The sequence below is a fragment of the Abramis brama genome (assembly GCF_963993115.1).
Source record: "Abramis brama genome assembly, chromosome: 15".
Taxonomy (NCBI): domain Eukaryota; kingdom Metazoa; phylum Chordata; class Actinopteri; order Cypriniformes; family Leuciscidae; genus Abramis; species Abramis brama.
Genome location: NC_139977.1, coordinates 8894742 through 8918270, shown reverse-complemented (window position 1 = coordinate 8918270; position 23529 = coordinate 8894742). Strand labels below are relative to the sequence as shown.

At 41.9% G+C, this 23529-nt stretch overlaps 2 protein-coding genes across 2 annotated transcripts in view; both read right to left on the bottom strand.

Annotated features, from left to right (window-relative positions):
* Positions 1 to 189: 189 nt before the first annotated feature.
* On the bottom strand, positions 190 to 4828 carry LOC311097080 (uncharacterized protein; the record flags this gene model as incomplete). The annotated part of the gene is made up of 2 exons (XM_084136535.1): positions 190 to 398; positions 3711 to 4828. The coding sequence occupies one exon, from the start codon at positions 4826 to 4828 to the stop codon at positions 3788 to 3790; it is 1041 nt and encodes a 346-aa protein (XP_083992661.1). The 3' UTR covers positions 190 to 398; positions 3711 to 3787.
* A 2049-nt stretch (positions 4829 to 6877) lies between these two features.
* rnf121 (ring finger protein 121) overlaps positions 6878 to 23529 on the bottom strand; it is a 73144-nt gene continuing 56492 nt past the window's right edge. Inside the window, exon 8 of the mRNA XM_084136448.1 lies at positions 6878 to 7329. Coding sequence (XP_083992574.1) covers positions 7189 to 7329 — 141 coding nt within the window. The 3' untranslated portion in view covers positions 6878 to 7188. The remainder of the gene's footprint in view (positions 7330 to 23529) is intronic.

Here is a 23529-nt window from a genome sequence, read left to right as displayed (position 1 = left end):
ACCAGAGGCCTCATGTATAAAACTTGTGTAGATTTCATGTTGTGCGCACACACTACACAACAGTTTTACATATACTCACAAAAGTAAATTCCCTTTATCAAGCCCAATTAAAGCTGCAGTAGGTAACTTTTTGTGACGAGGTTCAGTGTTATATTAATAGGAAGGAAGAAGACAGGGGTCGGCTTGACTGGGACACTCACGTTTTATTCTCTGTTCTCAATATACAAACAAAAAGGTGCGCACGTAGCGCCTTCACCGTGCCAGGCACAGCACTCACAAACACAATATCAAAGTCAACTTTTCTCGGTCTCTGCAGCGTCCGTGTGAGGTCCCAGTCCAACTCTCTCTCCCATCTCCTCCCGATTGCTGGCTTATATCCAGTCTCTCCACGCCAATCACTGCAATCAGACACAGGTGTTCATCATTTTGCACTTGACCTACTTACTCACCGATCGGCCCCCTCCTTTCTCTCCCGCTACAGACTTCGCAAAACCACGCCCCCCTCGCCACATACCCCCACCGCCCGACTCAGGCCGGGGAGCCATCCGGCCTGCAGCCTCCCCCCCCCTCCTCCTGGAGAGGAAGTCGGCCACAGCCATCTGTACACCCGGCCTGTGGATCACCTGGAACTTAAAAGGCTGTAAAGCGAGATACCAACGAGTGATCCGCGCGTTGGTATCCTTCATGCGGTGGAGCCACTGCAGGGGAGCGTGGTCCGAACAGAGGGTGAACTCCCGCCCCAGGAGATAATAGCGGAGGGTGAGAACGGCCCACCTGATGGCCAAACACTCCTTCTCTATGGTGCTGTACATCGTCTCTCTCTTAGAGAGCTTCCGACTGATGTACAGCACCGGCCGCTCCGCACCCTCTACCTCCTGGGACAGGACTGCGCCCATCCCCCTGTCCGAAGCGTCGGTCTGTAGAATAAAAGGGAGAGAGAAGTCAGGGGCATGTAAGAGCGGTCCACCACATAAAGCAGCCTTTATCTGGGTAAAAGCCCGCTGACACTGCTCCGTCCATTGAACCGTATCGGGTACTTCCTTTTTAGTCAGATCAGTCAGCGGGCTGGCGAGGTCCGAATAATTAGGCACAAACCTTCTGTAATAACCCGCCAGCCCCAGGAACTGTCTAACCTCCTTTTTGGTCTTGGGTCTCGGACAAGTCGCAACTGCTGCCGTCTTATCAATTTGGGGACGCACTTGACCATGACCCAAGTGGAAGCCCAGATATCTAACTTCCACCCGCCCAATTGCACATTTTTTCGGGTTGGCCGTGAGTCCAGCCCGTCTCAACGTCTTCAGGACAGCCCGCACTTGCTGCATATGACGCTGCCAGTCACCACTATAGATGATGATATCATCCAAGTAGGCAGCGGCATATGCAGCATGCGGTCGGAGAATCCTGTCCATCAGACGCTGAAACGTTGCCGGAGCCCCAAACAACCCGAAAGGAAGCGTGACAAATTGGTGTAATCCAAACGGCGTGGTGAAAGCTGTTTTTTCTTTGGATATGGGAGATAAGGGGATCTGCCAATATCCTTTGGTTAAGTCCAATGTCGAATAAAATCGAGCAGTACCCAGCCGATCAAGCAATTAGTCAACCCTTGGCATTGGATAAGCGTCGCACTTCGACACAGCATTCACCTTCCTGTAATCTACACAGAACCGGACCGAGCCGTCCGTTTTAGGAACTAAAACTATCGGGCTCGCCCAGTCACTGTTAGATTCTTCTATTACTCCCAAATCTAGCATTGCCTCTAATTCGCTTTGCACAATTTTCTTTTTGTGCTCTGGCAGGCGATACGGCCGGCTGCGAACCACCACTCCCGGCTCGGTCTCAACGTGGTGTTGAATGAGGTCCGTTCGACCAGGCAGGGGCGAGAACACATCAGCAAATTCTGCTTGTAAATTCCTCACATCAGTGAGTTGGGATGGTGAGAGGTGGTCCCCTCCAGCGGCCAGGGCGAGAGATTTTGTTTTTACATTCGCCTCTGGTCCGAGATCCTCCTCTCCGCTCACTACCATCGCCAGCATCACTGATTCCACCTCAGACCATTTTTTAAGAAGGTTGAGGTGGTAAATTTGATGTGCCCCGCCCCTATCTGTTCGTACTACCTCATAGTTAAGATCTCCAATCCGCCGTATGACCTCAAAGGGTCCTTGCCACTTTGCGAGTAATTTCGAACTAGAAGTAGGGAGTAATACAAGCACTTTCTCTCCCGGTGCGAATTGACGCAGTCTAGCCCCCCTGTTGTACAGCCGACTTTGCTTGTCCTGAGCCTGTAACAAATTCTCCCTTGACAGCCGCCCCAAAGTGTGGAGTTTTGTTCTCAGGTCCAGGACATACTGAATTTCGTTTTTACTAGCTGAAGGTCCGTCCTCCCAAGTCTCTCTAAGGACGTCCAACACCCCGCGGGGCTGACGTCCATAAAGAAGCTCGAAGGGGGAAAACCCCGTGGAGGCTTGGGGGACCTCCCGTACAGCGAACAAGAGGGGTTCTAACCACCGATCCTAATTTTTGGCGTCTTCTTGTACAAACTTTCGAATCATGGATTTCAAAGTGCGGTTAAATCGTTCGACCAGCCCGTCTGTTTGTGGGTGATAGACACTGGTCCGGATCGATTTAATGCCCAATAATTCGTAAAGTTCGCGTATAGTTCGTGACATAAACGCCGTGCCTTGATCGGTGAGAATCTCTTTCGGGATTCCCACCCGGGAGATTAACTGAAACAGAGCGCTCGCCACGCTTTTCGCGGAAATAGTGCAAAGCGGTACTGCCTCCGGATATCGCGTTGCGTAGTCCACCAGGACCAACGCAAAGCGATGTCCCCGTGCTGACCGTTCTAATGGCCCGATGAGGTCCATACCAATTCGTTCGAAGGGGACCTGCATCAACGGAATAGGGCACAATGGTGCTTTTGGGTTGGCCGGTGGATTCACCAACTGACATTCACGACAAGACGCACACCACTTGCGTACATTCTCGTTAATGCCCGGCCAAAAGAACCGGGCCATGAGACGGTTTAGTGTCGCTGTTTGTCCTAAATGCCCGGCCATTGGATTAGAATGAGCCGCCTGGAAGAGCATTTCCCAACGGCTTTTGGGTACCAACAACTGAGTTGTATCCTGCTTTGACTGGGCGTCTTGGGCCACCCGATACAACTTATCTTTTATAATTGTGAAATATGGATAGGAGAGCGGTTGGTCAGTGTTGAGAAGCTGACCGTCGATAGAGCGAACCTGATCAAATGCATGTTTCAGCGAGTCATCCTGGGACTGCTCCAGGGGAAAATCATCGCGCTCTGTGAGGATGGTTCTCTCCAGAGCGCTCTGTTCCCCTGAACCAGTACCCAGAGGTTCCGGATCAGCCTCTCCCAACTGAGCAACCGCCACCTTCCTCTTATCCTTTTTCTCCCAAGAAGCATCCGCACATAAATAACCCAATAATTCATTAAACGCTGGCCAATCTGTCCCCAGAATCAGCGGATGCCGGAGGTGCGGGTTAATCGCCACCTCCACACTATGTTTTTGACCCCTAAATTGAATATCCACGGGCATTAAAGGATAATTCACCACTTCCCCGTGCACACACCGTACCTTAACCATGCGGCTATTATCTAATGCCTTAGGTTGAATCAGGCTTTGGTGGATAGAGGTTTGGTTACAGCCTGAATCCACCAGAGCCTGAAAAGTACCCCCCTTTATACTCACGGGTATTTGGTACAGGCCAGCTTGATCGGGGGCAGCTTGCGGCGCATCGGGGACCCGGACCAGTGTCCCCACCTCCATCACTGGACACCGGTCAATAAAATGACCCGGGTCCCCGCAGCGCCAACAAGCCGGCCCGGACTTCCCCGCCGCTCCAGTGGCAGGAAGCGGGTCAAGGAATTGGCGTGGAGAGAGTGGCAGCGCAGCTGGTGGAGTGACCCCCCCCCTCGACGGGCCCCCTCCCCGGGGAAGAGGCCTGGGGGAAGGTACCGGCTCCGCAGGTCCCCCCGTTCTCCATCTTGGAGCTGGTCTCGGTGGCAGGCTCCCCTGGTACCTGGGAAGGGGAGTAGGCTTAGGGGGGGGGTTAGAGAGAGAGAGAGAGAGAGAGAAGCCGATGGAAGAGGTTCGCCGACCCCTAGGCACGCCACCATTTGGTCCTCCGCCAGCTGGATGGCCTGGTTCAGCGACGTCGGGCGGTGGCACTGGACCCACTGCGCGGTTTTCCCTGGCAACCGCGCCACGAACTGCTCCAGTACCACACGGTCGATGATCTCCTCGACGTCGCTTTCGTCGGCCATCAGCCACTTGCGGCATGAGTCCCGGAGCTGTTGTGCCATGACGAAGGGTCGACCAGACTCTTCGAGGCTCAGTGTTCTGAACCTCTGGCGATGTTGTTCCGGAGTCCGGCCGACCCGCTGAAGAATGGCACGCTTGAGGTCCTGATAGACCAGGAGATTCTGGACTGGCAGTTGGTGTGCGGCTACCTGCGCCTCTCCGGACAGCAGGGGAATCAGCCGCATTGGCCAGTCCGTTGAGGGCCATCCCCGGTCCTCAGCTGACCTCTCAAATAGCTCCAGGAACGCCTCCGGATCGTCCTGGGGTCCCATTTTGTTGAGAGGCATCGGTGAGGACGAGTCTTTGTCTGTTGGGGGGACGGCCCTAACCTCCCGGTCTATCCAGCTCCGGAACAGCTCGCGGTCTTCATGCTGGCCTCGGAGGAGCGCCTCGAACCGCTTGTCCTGCTCCTCTTTTATGGCCAGCAGCTGTTGATGTTGCTCTTGGTGAAGACCAGCGAGCGATTGGATAATGTCCGCAAATGGCGTACCTGGCGGAGTCTGCATGGCGGCGGCGATCTTCTTCCTTCCCGGGTTTCAGCACCAGTGTGACGAGGTTCAGTGTTATATTGATAGGAAGGAAGAAGACAGGGGTCGGCTTGACTGGGACACTCACGTTTTATTCTCTGTTCTCAATATACAAACAAAAAGGTGCGCACGTAGCGCCTTCACCGTGCCAAGCACAGCACTCACAAACACAATATCAAAGTCAACTTTTCTCTCGGTCTCTGCAGCGTCCGTGTGAGGTCCCAGTCCAACTCTCTCTCCCATCTCCTCCCGATTGCTGGCTTATATCCAGTCTCTCCACGCCAATCACTGCAATCAGACACAGGTGTTCATCATTTTGCACTTGACCTACTTACTCACCGATCGGCCCCCTCCTTTCTCTCCCGCTACAGACTTCGCAAAACCACGCCCCCCTCGCCACACTTTTGTAAAAATGTATTTTTTACATATTTGTTAAAACTGTCATTATGTCCTGACAGTAGAATATGAGACAGATAATCTGTGAAAAAATCAAGCTCCTCTGGCTCCTCCCAGTGGTCCTATTGCCATTTGCAGAAATACACCGCTCCCGGTCAGAAACAACCAATCAGAGCCAGGACGAATGTCTTAGCAGTGTCAATCAAGCTTGTGTCACACCCCTCTCTCGCACAGCGCGTACCGTTGTCCAATTTCTCGAGTGGCACCTGCTCATACAACAAAGACAGGTAAACGGAAAAAGACAGATGACAATAAACAAGCCCGTCAGAGCCCATTGACTAAAACTCTAGCCGCATAACATACAGATAAAATGTCACGCACGGTGCAAAGCAACAATTGAAACCTGCTAATTCACTAGCTTGCCATGTTGCTGAAATAATGTACTAGCAAACCTTATTTAGCATTACACATCGCTAGAATAATTACTTGCATACTGCAACGTTACCGTTATATTATCTTGCTAGCTATTTATAACTTATAGAAAGAGTGCAACGTTATGAAGTTACATTACATGTATTGTAAAATACGTAATGATTTGAGGACCAAGTTTGAAGTCAAAGTATGGGCAGGCCATAGTCAATATAAAGCATATTGTTGATATTTCGTCCCTACCAGTGAATGTGCGATAACTGTTTATCCGTCATCGGTGGCCCTGCTTACTAGCCTGCGCGTTCACGGCAGGCTCCGTTGTGGTGGGGGAGGAGCTGTGGAGGGAGGGCTGTAGTGCAGCAGAGAGCGAGGGGAGTGACCTGTAAGTTGTGCTTGTTCAAATTTTCAGGCTAAGTCAACATTTTCTAAAAGCTCCCTACTGCAGCTTTAATGTAAAATTGTGCATACCTGCATTGTCTTCTCCCCGAAATAACCCATCCATGTTATACTGGCAAGTTCAACGGTACATGATAATATGGATTGTAAATGCCATCTGTGCCAACACATTACATTGCTAAATTTTCTATTCAGTCTTGTTTAAAAAGCATATTATTCTCATTCATTTCCATTGGCAGATGAGTTTATTTGTTGTAGGAATTCTGTTTATAAAGAAAATATATATTAGGATGTTTAAATATTTTTAGTGTAAACAGAACAGATATTTATTTTTTGATTTTTCAAAAATAATACATCAACGTGTCACTGACAGAACATTTAAAAATTAAACAAATATTTCAGTTTGCTTCAAATTCGACAATATTTTTTTCATAATGTTAAGAAAAATAAGGAAGGCGTCATCATTAGGGTACTTTCTGTCTGCATACAACAGCATACCTGTGTGTGTCAAGAGCGGCTGTACATTTCATCAGACCTACTCAAACTGGGAAAAGGACTGCTTGACCACTGAATGAGTCAGGCAGTGTCTGTCTTTACTGCATACGGTCTGCTAATCATCTTCTTAATCAGGACATGTGCATTGCTCATCACTAGAACTTCAGGATAACGATTACTGGTCATGTTAAATGCTTAACTCAATCCACAAGAGGGTGTCAAATTAAAAATGAAGTTTTAAATCATTCTATTTCCTTCAGTACTACTTACTCACACACCAGTAAAAGAATGCATGCGCATTGCCCAGTGTGCTTATGGTGAGCACATATTTACAGCAATTTTATTTATTTTTTATAAAACCCAATGTGCACATGGTAAATTGTTTATGCAAATTTCAAAGGTCCAAACTTCAAGTAGTCCATCAACAAATGTCAGACAAAAAATGCCAACAAAAACATCCAACATCAGACTGCTAGTAGAATTTCATTTGATGACACATTAGCACAGCAAAACTCAGAGACAGTAATTGGAGGAAAAAAAGTCCCCGTCTCTGAGAAACCAAAGACATTTATTTGCTGCAGTTTGAATCAAGTATGCTGGTCCCTCTACACTGGGTGCTGTTGTTACTCCAAACCCAGGATGTAGTTGATGCCTTGTACCAGACCAATGATAACAGGCTGCCAGGCCACAAGGTAGCGCAGCCAATCCAGCAGCTGTCCGTACATGACGTGTGGTCTCTCCCATCTAAAGACAGAGTTAAGGTGCTAAATTTAAAAACAAACAAAATGGGTTCATTTACACATTAAATAAGTTAAAACCTGCCAGATCCTGACGTGAAACAGTAATGAGCTGCTGCATATACATTATTCCATGCAGACAGCTACTTATCAAATAAATACTGTACAGACACACCTGTTTCTAGGCTATTCGCCTGATTGGAATAAAATCAGCAGAATAATAACCTGATTGGCAGACTTTTCTTATAGTTTCAGGAAAATGTCAGTAAGTTGTCAAAAGCAGTGGATATCACAGCTTTTACAAAAATTTATATAACTTTAGAACAGGAAATGTTTTCACAAAATTTGACACACTTATGTCTGAAGACAGAAGCAACAGGGTTTGGTCATTTGTTGGCACTATAACAAAACAACCAAACATGAAAGTGACCCAAGTGTTGCAATCATTGCCCACGAGGACAGTTGTGTATCTAGAAAAACATGGCTTCCATCAGCCAATCACATTTCAGCAGTTATTAGGCAAGGTTAATAATCTTGCATAGAAAATTGAGCAACAACAACAACAAAAAACCTATGAAGGGAGTTAAGGCCCAGTTGTGTTTGTGGTTCTGGTTGTTTTCTCTTTTATAAATTTCTTTTTAGGTCTGGTGTGATTGGGGCGTAACTTAAGTGAACCTGTGTGTGAACCAAAGTGAAACTTTGTCATGGCGCCTTATTTAAACAATGTGCGATTGGTAGTCTGGGTAAGCTGTTGCTTAGCCAGTTTTCCAGATCCATGCTCCAGTTTGGGGATTTTGTTACTTTTCAGTAACATACAGCAAACTGATATTTTCATTATGTGTTATTAATGTGATTCAATAATTAAAAAAAAAAGATCAGATGACTGTCATTGAGCACTTGGATTGATTTAGGCCATTCAAAATGTTGATGTTTATGTGAGGGTTTATATTCAGTTGTCCTACTCTGACCACAGTCCTTTAAGGGCCGTGACACACCAAGCCGACGGTCGGTCATTGGCCAACAATGGACCGTCTATGAGCGTCTATCGGGATAGTTTTTGCAGTCAGCTCTAGTCAGGCTCATGTCGCTGGGGCCGGCATTGAGAAAGATCACTCTGATTGGCTGTTCAGTTTAGCAAACGAGTCAGTACACGAGAAGCAAAAGTGATGAAAGCGAACAAAGAAGCCAAGATGGCATAGAGAGAAGTCTGATCTAATTTTACGTTATCTTACCTGAGCATTCCAATACGCAAATATTTTCATGACAACATGAGCCACCTGGAATGAAGTGCAGGGTTCCCACACCTTGGTTAACTTCAAATTCAAGGACCTTTCAAGGACTTTCCAGGTCCAATACCCTCAAATTCAAGGACTTAATGTGGGGACACATTTGTTGTGTCCAACAACAAACGTTGAGGTACCATGGTAGTTTCATGCGCCCGTGAACGTCATGGCAACGTACAACACAAAGTAGCCTACCTCATGCGGAAAAACTTAATGTATCCAGGGTTTTTCCTGGCTCAAAATGAGGTGGATGTGGTAAAATCCTAATAATGTATTTTAATAATAAGATAATTAAATTAGTATTTTTTGTAGATCATCATATAGCCTAATGTGTTTCCCAGATTATTTTTGTGGGTGGAGCTTGGTACCCCTAGGGGGGTCTGGGGGCATGCCCCCCCGGTAAGAAAATTTTGTACATTTTAAAGATAAATTCATTAATCTGGTGCACTTTGAGTCACCCGAATCCACTGTTAAAAATAGATAATACACCCGCAAACCACCCATATACTTTGATTTAGATATCTGCATCTGATCATCACATTACAATTATTCAAATTCTCAGTGTTAAGCATGATATGGTAACATATCACACTGAAGTAGGCAGATTAAAAATTAACATTTATTTAAAATAAAAGTTTTTCTTTTGGCAAAATTACATTTCCTTAATAGCCTAAACAGAGCTTTTACTCCTTTCAAACTTAAATTGTCAAAGTTTCATTACATCACTGTTTGAAAACACTAATTTTTTTGTACCTTTATAAAGGGCATTTTTCCCCTAATTTTATTAAATGTTTGTTCCATCTTTCATTTCAAATTCTTAAATTTGATCAATATATTCAATTAAAATAATAAGACACTAGGCTGTTACCAATCAAATTAAATAATTTTCATTGAAAAATTATAACTGTATTAAATTAGATTATTTAAAATATTTTTGAATATTCAAATAAGGAATGTTGAAAAGAATGATACTTTATGAAACTAAACCGCCAGTAGGAGGCGGCAGGCGACCGTCTTAATGAGCGAGTCATTGAGTCATTAATTCAAACGATTCGAACAAACGGCTGATTTATTCAGAATGAGGCAGTTTATAAATGGGTAACTGAATCTTTGACTCAACCGATTCGCTCAAAACGCTGAATCATTCAGTATCATTCAGTATAGCAAGTGTTGCTGTGAGATACGCTATGGTTCTGCTGTGATCTTTGTTTTGAACTATTTTCGCTGCTGAAATAGAACAAAAACAGTCATTGCGTCTAAAATGTAAGTGACTTAATTTTAACTATTTGTTTATTGAACTGTTATGAAATCAGTCTCGGTTTCAATCTTGATGGCTCTCTGGTCGTGTGTAGCCTAGGCTATACAAAATATTGTTTCTTAACTAGTGTTATAAATAACTGCGCGAGCCTCAACAGCGCAACATTGTTACCATCAGTACATTATAGGCCTATATTATTATCAACTATAGGCTATCAATCGCCACTTACATTAAATGAAATAAAACAGAATTAGTTATTTTGTATTTTTATACTAAAAATTGTTTTAATCAGGGCATTTGTCTGGTTGGGCAAGTAATAGGCCTACAATTCTCTCTCACTTTCCCCTTCAAAAAAAGAAAAAAATACACGTGTCCCGGACAAGCGTTATTGTCGAGCCCTGATATGTTTTCCTTGATTGGTTTTCCCTGAAGAGAATTACGTTGTTGAAAACGAAAGTAAAAGTTCACGTTCACGCACGTTCATTGCATTTTACCGTGATGAGAGTTCCGTGTCTTTATTAAACTCAACACATTATAATGATTTATCTGTCATCCACCCTCGATTAATTGGAATGGAATGTTTGTATTACTTGGCCCGCCCGACCAGGCGATTAGCCGCGATCCGCGCAGCACTATACAGTTTGAGAATAGACACAAGTGGTAACAACAACAGAACCATTACGGTGGAAAAAGTGTATCTGACCATCAAAATAAATTCAAGCACTTTCAAGGACCTGTCTCTATGTATGTTTATTTTCAAAAACTTTCCAGGGCCTTGAAAACATTTTTTCAGATTCACAAACTTTCAAGGATTTCAAGGACCCGTGGGAACCCTGGAAGTGATCATGATAGACATTCAAAATGCTGCTTATTTATGGTTTGTATATCTGCAGCCCTAGTTTTGGTTTCTCTTTTTGAATGACGAACATAGACTATTAATACCTGTTGATTTAGACTGTTATTTCCTTACATGGAAAGTCTGAGCCTACTTCTTACACGTGTAACACTTTTTCTGTTTTTTTTTTTGCGAATTAGTGCTGGATGTTATGACCCAGTTGCTGTGTTTGTGGTTGTTTTTGTTGGTCTGATTGGTGTGTGATTTAAGCGAAATTGAAACTTGTCAGGACGCCTTAGTTAAACAACATGCGGTTGGTAGTCGGGGCTGCTGAGAAGCTGTTGCTTGAGCAGTTTACCAGATCCACACTGCAGTTTTGTAATTTTGTTTGTTTTTCACTCATTCATTTGTAAATCACAACTGACAACATTTGATTATGTTGTCTTATTAATTTCTTGATGTAATAAATTATTTTTTGAGCTTGTTCTGCTGTTGTAAATCTTAAATCTTGCATTTTGTATTTTAGTTTATTTCTGTGCATCTCCTGAGTTGAGTGCACTGCCGTGGAGATGATTCTTAACTGTTTGTTAGATTCCACGGCATCAGTATTTGGGTACTTGGAAGACTCACATAGAAGACTAGGGAGGAGTTAGTTAGAGAGTGCTGTTAGTATTAGGTGGGGAGATATAAAATTTGTGTGCCCAATTAGGCAGAATTATAATCTTTTTTTGAAGACAGTTGTACTTTTTGTCATTTAAAAAGATTTTAAAACGAGTGGTTCATTCATAAATGAATTAACTGACTTTATCAATTGAAAGAAACATTACTCTTCCGTTATGGAAGAGAATGTTTGGAAATAAAAGCAAACAATTGACTTATCAGACCGCAATGACCCGTTCAAACTGACCAAGAAGCAGAATTCCACAGAGAGTCAATCAACATCCAGGACCATAAAATCAGAAGACCTGCCATTTTGGGCGTCATCCAGGCTGAGACAGACCAACTCCTAAACAAAGAGTTGTAAGAGATAACTACTTGTAAGAGATAACTACTTGTCAATAGTTAGGCAGTTTAACATGACAAATGGGTTCGGAGATGGCACATCTTAAAGGAATAGTTCCAGTGGTGTAGTCTAGTTTTTTGTAGTGAGTATACTGTAATATATAACGTTTTAATAGATTTTATTATTTTTATTATTATTATTATTATTATTATTATAAAATGCATTTTATTGTGCAATTTCTTTCTAATTTCTTTGAGTTAGACCGAACTTTTATTTTGGTGGGTTGTAGACATTTGAGTTTCTGTGTGTTTTAATAAACTATTATTATTATTATTATTATTATTATTATTATTATTAGGCCTACTTTAAGTATACTCTACTGTGCAATAGTAATATATTTCTGTTATAATTTCTTCAAGTTATACCGAACTTTTATTTTGACAGGTTGTCGTAAAGACATTACAGTTTCTATGTATATGAAACGAATGAATGACGATAGTTTTATCAAATGAAATGGTGAAATTCTCGTGAAGTGACTCTCATAGCAGCTCTGCGATGAAAGTGCACGTGTAGTAGCCTACATCATGTCTCAATACAGTGAAACGCTGAAAACACCACGAGCATGATCACGCGTGCTTCAGTGTGTGTGTGTAGTGGAGCACACATTGAGCGCTCATTCCCAGAGACGCGTAGAACAATTGCAGTCTCTTTTAACTTTAATATTCAAAGACACTAGTCCATATCGAGATTTGATTCATTGTACAGCCCTAATTTTGATTCCGCGATTCGGTGTAGCTTCACAAGCACAGACGGGGTGAATTTATGAATGAAACTGAAAGTTCTGACACAAAACGAAGTTGTTACGTATCCTCACGATTTTTTAAGTGGCTATACGGAAATCCTTGGCCTTTTCTAGTGGGTATATGGCGTATACCTGCGTATCACGTAGACTACACCACTGAATAGTTCACTTCAAAATTTACTCACCCTCAAGTTGTTTCAAACTTTTGAACATCAACTGTTTGGTTACCGACATTCTTCAAAATATCTTCTTTTGTGTTCAGCAGAAGAAAGAAATTCATACAGGTTTGAAACAACTTGAGGGTGAGTAAATGATGACAGAATTTTAATTTTGAAGTGAACTAATCTTTAAGACAAGGAAAATCATGAGTTAATGCCAAAGGGGGGTGATTACCGAGACAGAGACCTAAAACAGACTTTCTTAAGACCTCTTGGTGACCTCTGGAATGCAGGACTGAAATCCTTTCTAAAATCCACAGAGACTACCTTTTTACATATCAAATTGCATCATATCATAAAAATAAATTTAAAAAAAGATGTTAAACAATAATATTGTTTACCTTTTTGAAAACAGCTTTTCATTGATAGAAAATATTTATTGGAAAAAAAAAAATCCTATTGAAAACTTTCCCTTACTCAGTAGAGTGACGTAAGCATCACATCACTAGCCTACCGTCTACACTGAGACCAACACTTGGACATCACCACACTTCACTGTTGGTTTACAATCACTGAAATGACACTTAGCTGTTCCACCACATATAGGCTTATATCCCACTCTCTTCTTCCCAGCGTGCCAACATGCCGCAGACTACAAACCCCACTGCCCAAGGGGAAGATGTGGATGCCTGGCTCAGAAGCATTACAGACAGCCTCACATCCAAGACAAATTAACTGATATTATTTTTAACAATAATCATGATTCTGAGAAGTCAGCCAAACTGATTAAAACAGCCAACGATCATTTTGTGTTCTGAGAGAAACTTCAGGAATAGGAATAGGAAATTTCAAATAGGAAAATGTCTGTAGTCTCACATTTGACCTTTTTTGTTTACGTGTACGTCACAGCTAATGTTTGCTTGGAATGCTAGCCTTCTACAAATGCAGCATACACCGAATCTACACAAAGCAAACAACGTGGCAGTGCTACCATGGAAGTTTCACCTCGCGACAAACCGATGTGCAACCAGGGCTGAAACACACTCAACATCGCTTTCATATGAAACTAGGGCTACGTTTAAGTCCAATTTTTTTATGCCCTTTTCTTGCTTCCCTTCCATCTCGTTCACTCGGATGTACATCATTGCTTACATTGCACGAGTGCCCACTACAAGCAGAACCCTTGGCTTGCAATGTGCAATGTGGAACACCCTAAGCCCTTGATCACTTGGAATCCGCAATGGAGCCGATTTATTATTTACAGGTTTTTTTTACAGAGCCTCTCAGTGCTTAGGGAAATTCACGAGTGTATGTCTAAAAGTGGAGTTAAATGCAACCATTTACGCACTGCATTTTACCGTGTTTTTGCAAGTCCCACCCACTTTTTAAAACAAAGTTACGCTACACTGACTACAATAGACCCTCTATTGTAGTCAGAGGGCTGCACCCATACCCTATGGGTGTGACGTCACCGTTGGCCAGAGTGACTGCAGTTACGCCCACTGAGTGGCAAAAAGATTGAGTGGCCACATTGGTTTTTAGTGTGAATGTCGCAAAAAACATGCAACACACTAAAACGGGGACAGCGCTTCAACCAACCAGAGCGTTTTCCCAACAGCGGAGCTAGTTGATAGATTCAACTTTTGCCATATCTGGCCGGCAAAACTACGAACACATCTTCCTTTTTTTAAGAATGACTTAAGTGCCGTTCTTTGCTCTTTTCTCAAAGAAAAACGTAACTCCAAGTCCTCCAGAGTCGCTGCCAAAGCCGATTCGAAAGACTGTTCTCCAGCAGAAGCCGCCATTCTTTGTTTCCAAGTAGCAGGGAACCGTCACAACTCTGTCGTCATTATGTTAAGCTGCCCCGCCTACTCTTTACACGACGTGATTGGCCTGACCCAATTTAGGTTTTTGCAGCTCAAAAGTCAATGGAGAGTTGCTAGACTACCCTGGCTGCAAAATAAATTTTGCTGCCGCTAGGGTGTGTCTAGATTTCTAGGCTAATTTACCATCATATATTCCACATAATTGGATGTTTTTAAATAAACACTGACAAAATAAGTTTGATATGATGATATATATGACATTGATATAAGTGATCACCCGGATTTAGACCTACCTACAGTGGGGGAAATAATTATTTGATCCCCTGCTGATTTGTAAGTTTGTTTAGCTGGAAACCCTCTTTTGGGAGGTTAGTTTTTTGGGGGTCATCAGTTCTCTTCGTTTCTTGTAGTTGGTCATCAGGTTTGCACACATCTCAGGAAGGATTTTGGTCCATTCCTCTTTACAGATCCTCTCTAAATCCTAAAGGTTTCTTTGCTGTCGCTTTGCAACTCGAAGTTCCCTCCACAGATTTTCAGTAGGATTAAGGTTTGGAGACTGGCTAGGCCACTCAAAGACCTTAATGTGTTTCTTCTTGAGCCACTCCTTTGTTGCCTGGGCGGTATGTTTTGGGTCATTGTCATGCTGGCAGTCCCATCCACGACCCATCTTCAGTGTTTTGGCTGAGGGAAGGAGGTTCTCTTCCAAGTTTTTACGGTACATGGTCCCGTCCATCAGCCCCTCAATATGGTGAAGTTGTATCCTGGCAATCCTGGCAAGCCGGCTGTTCAGTGCTCATGTACCCGCAGAAAACAGCTTCATCTCGGCCAGTCCTTCGGGAATTTGCCTCTGGCTCTCATGTCGACAGTGATTAAACATGAGATATAATTAATTTGGGGTATATCAAACGGGCGATCTTTGGTCTTATTAATCTATTACTATTTTCAGAGCAAATCGATTTTGGTTAAGGGGAAAATTAAGTTTATCTTTTATAATGGCTATTGTTGTTCTTTTAAAAATTGTTGTTCAATAAATATTATTCTATATAAATAATATGCCGTATTTGCTATTGAGAAAGGATCTTCAGAGAAAGTTACATTATTACGCCAATAGATTGGTGGCGAAGACTGTCTTTATTGTTTTTACCTGCGCACATATATTCAAACGCACATAACTATAGAACCAATTCTTAATGTGAATGTGAACGCCATCATCTTAGATGAATGGTGTCATCTTAGCGGCTCCTAATTTAATAACAAATGATCATTGTGACGGAAGCAAATCAATCAAAACTAACTTTATCTGGAAAATAACTATTGAAGAACCGCAATAAAGCCAAAACAATCTGTGTTACCTCAAATTATACGTTTATCTCTGTTAAGCTGCGCTATATAAATGAAGATGACGACTTTATGAGCGAGTCAGAACAAAGAAAGTTGTTTTAGCAGTACTGTCATGGGAAGGACAAAGACGAACATATCACTTTCCTCAGTCAGCGGACATTCAAACTGATTTTTTGGATATAATGTTATGGACATAGACCTGAAGAATGAATGCAATCAGTGTTGGGGTAGTTACTCAAAAAAAGTAATTAGTTACTAGTTACTTCTGTAAATTGTAATGAGATTACTTTACTAGTTACTGCATTTGAAAAGTAACTTCACTACTTATTACTTTACTTTCCCGTTTCTTAATTTACCGTGTAGATACATGGACAAACATCATAGCCCTATCATCACTAAGCCTGTCCGCATAGTGTTTATAAATGTAGCCTATACAAAATGGCATGTAAAACCATATGAAAGAACAATATCCATGTCTGCACAAAGAAATATGCCTCACTGTAAAGTACACAAACAACTGGATAAAGGACAAATGTCCGCAGTGGTAGACACATAATCAGGGCTGGACTGGGACAAAAAAAAATCGGCCCTGCCATTTTGGCCATAATAATAATAGCACACTAATAGCAGAGGTGTATAGTCCAGGGGTCAGAAAGTAAAAGTCCTGCCATATGTTTATTCCACCCATGACCTCAGACAGCTGATTTCACTAATTAGTTCTACCTACTGGCTGAAAAACTGCTAATTAGGTGGTGTAATTAGGCTAATTCAGGTGATTGGAACAAAATACTGAGGAGGACTTTTACTTTCTGAACCTGGACTTTACACCTCTGACTAATAGACATATATTGTAAAACAAATGCACTGAAAAATAAAGGAAACTTTTGTACTAATTTCTATACTTGAAAGAGATATAAGCACATGATCTTTTATTTTGACGGATACTGCATTAAGCTTTTATTTTGGCGGAAAACATGGTTTACAAACGCGTCTCATTAAATTTATAGTAAATTACGGTAATCGTCAACTATGCAAATGTTGAAATAATGCGTTACTGGGAAATGGGTTCCTACACTCATGACATAGCCTAGCTAAGTGTTTTGAAAGTAACTGTTAGTTCTGCTTACCGCAGCTCTACACTTTCTCATCTCTGTCCTGATCCTCCTCACTATCCTCATCATTAGCCACAGGAGCTGATGAAGGTCCTGCTGCTGCAGAAAACATTGACACATTTTACAGCGTCTGCTTGAAGGGCCTGTGTCTATTTTTCACGCTATTTCTCTGCACAATCCTTGCATTTCTTCTCCATCTCTCAGACTATTTTAACAGATACACACTGACACACTGCACGCTCACTCAAAGCCCAAAGGGGGAGGTGTTTAAAGATGTGATTGGACCAGCCCAGTGTCAATCAAGAAAAGATCCAATGGGCCAAGGTGTTTCATGGGCCGGTCAGCTAACTTATCAAGAAAAAAAAACTGATGCAGACTTTTTTTAACTAATGCATTACACCGGCACGCACTTAACCCAGCGCCACCAATTAAGCAAAACGAATGGGCCGCCGATGTACGAGTTTTATGGTCCGTTAAGACAAAAAACAGAAAAAGAAAAAAAGTATGAGATGTTGGCCCAAAAGGCACGTCAGCCCACTGGGAATCTCCCGGTAGTCCCGATGGCCAGTACTTGCTGCCTGGGCATAGAGTGCATTTCCCGCGAATATTTTTGTCCTTTCGAGCAATAAACTGAAAGTAATGTGAATATCGCCACTGGCCGAACCCCCCTGTCTCAGTCTCCATTTCCCGCTCCCCTTCGCACCAGCAGCTACGTCACTCAAATCGATCTCTATGACAACGGTGCCCGGGGAAACACACACGCACACACACACCCACACCACTTAAACAGATCAGAGCTTTACACGCAGGCAAACACGGCTTGGGTAACGCAAGAAAGCGCGTTTCTATAGTCTAGTAAAGTAGTGTAGTTACTGATATTTTTAGTGTAATGCGTTACTTTACTTCGTTACCCAAAAAAGTAATATCGTTACTGCAATCCGTTACTTTGTAACTCGTTACACCCAACACTGAATGCAATATCAGATGCAGGTAATAAACTTGTTTAGCCGATCTCTCTCATAATACCATAATACTGTACTCTACATAATACAAAAAGCATCAATGAAGCGACTCAACATTCCTTCGTTGCTAGTTCTAAAGTGACGTTTTAGACTTAGTAACAGAGGCTCTGGCTCCACTGTCACACTGTCAACTTGAGAACTGAACCCGTGGCGGAAGGAAGTAGTTCTGCACAAAAGAGGGTTTCCAGCTATCATTTACTCTGACCACAATACTTTAACATTTCTCTATTCATTGCAGAGTCCAAGATGGGTTCTTTTCTTACATTCTTATAATTTGAGAATCAAACACATTAAAAGGGGCTGATAATGTGTTAGCTGACACCCTGTCACATGCTCCTGTAGTGTTTTACACACAACAGCTCTAGTCAGGCTCATGTTGGCGGCAGTTCGCCTGATTCAGAATGTCAATGAGAGATATTACTGTTCAGTTTAGCAAAAGAGCACAATAAAAGAAAAAGTGATAAAAAGCCAGCAAAGAAGTCAAGACGGCACAGAGAAGTTTCTAATTTTACTTCATCTTACCTGAATATTTTTATACTTGCTGACAGTTCTTTCCAAACATGCACAGAACACACATGCTAAATGGCAGACAGCAGTAGTCTTGCGGTGTGTTCAAATGCAGCTTTTTAACCCAGACGCATCCGAAGGGAGGCAACAACATAGTCAGCATTTGGCGACGTGATGTGTCACAGCCTATTATGTTGTTTTAAAGGGGTGGTATAATGCCCTTTTCACAAGATGTAAAATAAGTCTCTGATGCCCCCTCTGATGTGTGTATGTGAAGTTTTAGCTCAAAACTCCCTACAGATATTTTGTTGCAAAAATTGGATGTTAAAAATGTTAAAATAAGCATGTTAAAATGGTCACTTTTTGAGGGTGAGCAAAAACGCACTGTTTTTGTGTGTCCCTTTGAATGCAAATGTGCTGCTGCTCCCGGCACAGGGGGTGGAGCTTCAAGAGCTAGTGTCCTTTTACCTCACACAGACATGCACTGGAAATGTCAATGTTTATGTTCAAACTGGAGTAAGACAATGATGGAGACTCAAGAAGAAGTGACAACATGTAGAATGCAACAGGACATTTCTGAATGGTTAGTTGATGAATTTAGGTAGCTTATGTGTAGTTATCTTCTAGTCAGTGATTAGCATATTCTATCATGATAATCTATAAACTCGTTCCCCGGGGCGGGGTTTATGTAAATTATAGGGTAAGTGATGTCACTAACCCAGGAGGAAGCTCGTGCAGTCCCTACAAGCCGTTTGCTGTAGTCCTTAGAAACAATTTCTTTAAAAGCAAATTAAGTTAGAAAAGTGAAATCATAATTCGATTCAAGATGAGAAAGTTGGTCCAAATAAAGTGGGTACTGACCCATCTTTAATGGATAAGCATTTTGCAAATCCCGCACTGACCTCGCTGAGATTTAAGCAGCAGTCGACAAAAGGCTATACTGCTGTTGTATACTGCTGCTTTCGTTTTGGAGGTCTCCTACAGCTGGTTTAGATGCATCAAGGGCTAAAAACCAGGGTCCGAAATTAACACCCGCCAAGCGCCAAATGCGGGTAGATTTTCCGTTTGGCGAGTAAATCTCAAAAGGCTATCCGCCACACTGGCGGGTGAATGTTAATACTAAAATATGAAATATTTAGTATGAAATAACACGCGCTCTTCTGCCTCTTAACGCTCTCATCTGTTGACGGACTGAGGAAAAATTATATGTGAAGCTCCCGCCACTGGAAGAAGCGGTCGCCGCCCATTTGTGTCCTCCCACTGCTGCTGGCAGTTGGAGAGCAAAGGAGAGCAAAGGCTGCGCACCGTGCAGTGTCTAAAGCACTCGCGGATCGTGCATACTCCGCCGCTGGCCAGGCTGCTTCTGCTTTACACACCATGGCCGTTCTTTTCTCGAGAAAAGGAGTTTTCCCATAGCATTTGCAACGCAATACTGTACTCGTTCCCTTATCTCTCAGGGAACCGAGGTTACATAAGTAACCGAGTACGTTCTGCCTTCCCTTCCACATGAGTCAGGTAACAAAACTGACAAAAAATGTTTTTATTTCACCCCAATGATAGTAAGATTTCATACATTTCTCTCATTTTGATCAATATATCGATTTTTTTTATTATAGGCTACATTTCAAATTTTGCTCTGGACAATTTTTTTTATGTTTGTATTCAACATAATACCTTATTATATCACTTAAATGTACTGAAATGAATGTATATGTGACAAAAAAAAGGTCCCCGTGAGCCAAAAAGTTAATTTCGGACCCTGCCAAAAACACTTTCATTTTCTCATAATATACATTGCAGATTACCACATTTTTCAAAAAATGTGTTATTTTAAATTGTAATAATATTTCAAAATATTATTTTTCAAATTCCTTGCTGTGACGTACCAGGCTCAAGTGAAAATAACTGGAACCGTTCCTTACTGTTCTTGGAAACTTTCGGCCCGACGGTGGAAAAGTGGCCTGTGTTACGTACAGGGTTTGAAATTAAAACACGCCAAATGTGGGTGAAAATCGACCATAGCGGGTTACGCACAACACACTAGCCACTTTGACAGGTTATGATTCCTAAATTGTTTTATCACTTTGCCTGGCACCACTATCAGAACCCTTCCCCTAAAAGAGCCTCAAACATTAGCAAAACAAAGTGTAAAGAGGTTAGCACACAGAAGCACTGCGCAGCACCACGTCTTCAAAATTCGAACATTAACGTGTGCACCCAACTACGACTCAGGCTGTTGTCACATCCACTCACATTTTCCATTTAAAATACAAAGATTTGTGACAAATATATGTATGTACTGACTTTATCCTTGGCTGAAAGACTGTGTATTGTGAATTTACAATGTGGTTTTTGTGGCTTGAATAAAAGGAGGGAATGAAAACGAGTGAGTTAATTCAAACACTGAGTGAGCCAGAAGGGCTGGCACTTTTGCACAGTTTATGCTTGCCGTTTAATAATCATTTGCAACTTAGCAAACTAGCAGTTCCAGTAGTAATAATACGATTTATCTTGAACTTTGTCATGGAAACTAAACCTCAATTAAACAATTTAATAATAAATTAAAAAGGAATTCATATGATATTAAACTGTGCCCATATTAGACCAGCGGTTTAGAAAAAGAATGGATGAATAATTCTACTGCAGGCGTCATCTTCTGGTGAGACGCAGGAATTAATTTAACCTTCCCAGTGCATTTTGGGTATTCTCTAGCTGTTGAGTGTACATTGGTTGTACACTCGATATTGCGGTGCATTGTGGGATTGAATGAGTGCACTCGATAACATCCACAATGGCTTCAGACACGACTACAAATGGCTGTCCCCCTTAAGCAGTGCTCTATTTAAGGATATTTTGGATACAGCCCTCATCACTGTTTATTGGGATGGGTACTTTTCTTACAGCCTTATAATTTGAGAATTAAATTAAAGAGGCTGACAATGTGTGGTCCTGTATTGTACTGTTACAGTTTTATGCTATTTTATGTACAACACTTGTGCGGATGTTATGCGGGGCTGCTGATAAGCTGCAGATCTACACTGCAGTTTTGAAATTTCTTTTTAGCATCCAATTCATACATTTGCCTGACAATTTCCCTACACTCAAGTTCAAGTATTTGTATAGCACATTTAAAGACAACCATAGTTGACCAAAGTGATTTTAATGTCAGGATAAAACAAAAACAATACAAACACAGTAGAGAATGTCACAGTATCAAAACTTAGTGTCAAAACTCAACTTAAAGGGTCAACCAAATTTTCTGAGATTTTAACAGAGGTATGTGTGTTGAACACCATTGAAGACAATGTTAGCATCTGTTAGATTTAATAATAGGGGGAAAATGGTTAAATTTTAGTTTTTAGTTTAGTTTTCATCTTCCGGGTTTAAAATCTTCATCGTGTCCACGTCACAGGCTGTGATGTGGCAGAGCACTATAGTATTTTGATGACTCATCGGTGTCTCATAATTATTCATGCGACTCAGTTTTCTTATCAAATGAGAAGACACTTGCTCTTAATTATTCATGACAAACGGTGATATCGCGTAGTAGATGAGAGAGGCAATAATGGGACGCGCGTTTGTTTTCGTGGTGCAAAAGTTCCAGTGCATCTTTCCCCGCGATGCTGCCCGGGCTAGACTCTGGCCATCAACCATGGACACATCTAAACTATGTGTGTGTAGCAACCATTCAACTGGAGAATGGTGGACTTCGGCCTTGTACACCAATGCAGGTTGCGTCTTGCGAGTGATGCGGTCCCAAGGACTTTTCTATCGCTTCAGAGGTGTGTGTGTGTGTCTAAAATGTAACCCTGACCGTTTTACTTGCCTTTTGTTAAATAATCACTTGTTATTAAAATGTAGATATTTCGATAATACCTCAATTGAATGGAACGTATGCTTAATTTGTGCAAATTCCTGTCACTGTCCATCTTTATTATATGGGTTCGGGGGCGTGTAGATCTAGGCTATGTACAGAACTTTTTTTTCTTTTTTTTTAAGCGGAAAATGTATTATTTTCAAATATATGCATTTATAGTGTGTATATAAACAAAAATATATTTTATAATGACATAATTATACATATACATGTACACTTATATGTTTTAAATATAATTATGATTACTGTAGGAAAATATATGTAGCAGGGCATTCAGTTACTTTTGAAAGGACAAAAATAAGGTGTCAGTGTATTTCATTAGACTTTAACTTTGCCAGCTATAAAAAAATCTAGCATTTCCTCACATTTTACCACTGATTTTTAGTGACAGTCGATATGCACGGGCCGCTGGCAATGACACCCCCCCCCCCCCAACCTCTCCCCTGCCGCGCTATACCACACCCACTACACTTCTCACAGCCATCCACGCCCATTTAAGTTGCATTTTTCAAAAAGATTGTGAGCTAGACTTGAGCTGAAAGAGGGGGGTTTCATGACCCTTTAAGCAACGATTTGAAAATTTCAGCAGTCCAAGCTGTTCTTATATGAACAGGTAGACTATTAAAGAGGTTAGGCCCTGAGAAGGATCGCTCACCTTTACTTTTGAACCTGGATCTCGGAACATCGAGGAGCATCTGATTGGACGACCTCAGTGCTTTGACAGGAGTGAGGACATGCAAAAGCTCTGATAAATAAGGTGGCGCTAACCACGGGAGATGAGGATGATTAATTGTTAATCCTGGGTACAGTATGAGCAGTGTAAAACAAGATAACCCAGGAAAAACATTAAATTGGTTTCAAGTATTTCAGAGAGCAGCATAATAAAATGTATTAAATGTAACAAAACAAGTGGCATAGCACAGCCTTATAATGGATGTCTCTCATACCAATTGCACTCTCCCTAAAAATGGAACTTGTGTAGAAACATTATCCTAAACACTTGTCTGGACAAATCGTCATATGTCAATTAGTAATTTCTTACTCAGTGATTAAAATGTATAACAATATAAAAATAAATATATATATATAAAAAAAAAACTAAAAAAACATTTACACTGCAATAAAACCCTTGGCACAAAAGTCATGTGACTTATAGTTTAAGCCAACTGCTATGGTGTGTCTAAATTGTTTTAAACAGAAACA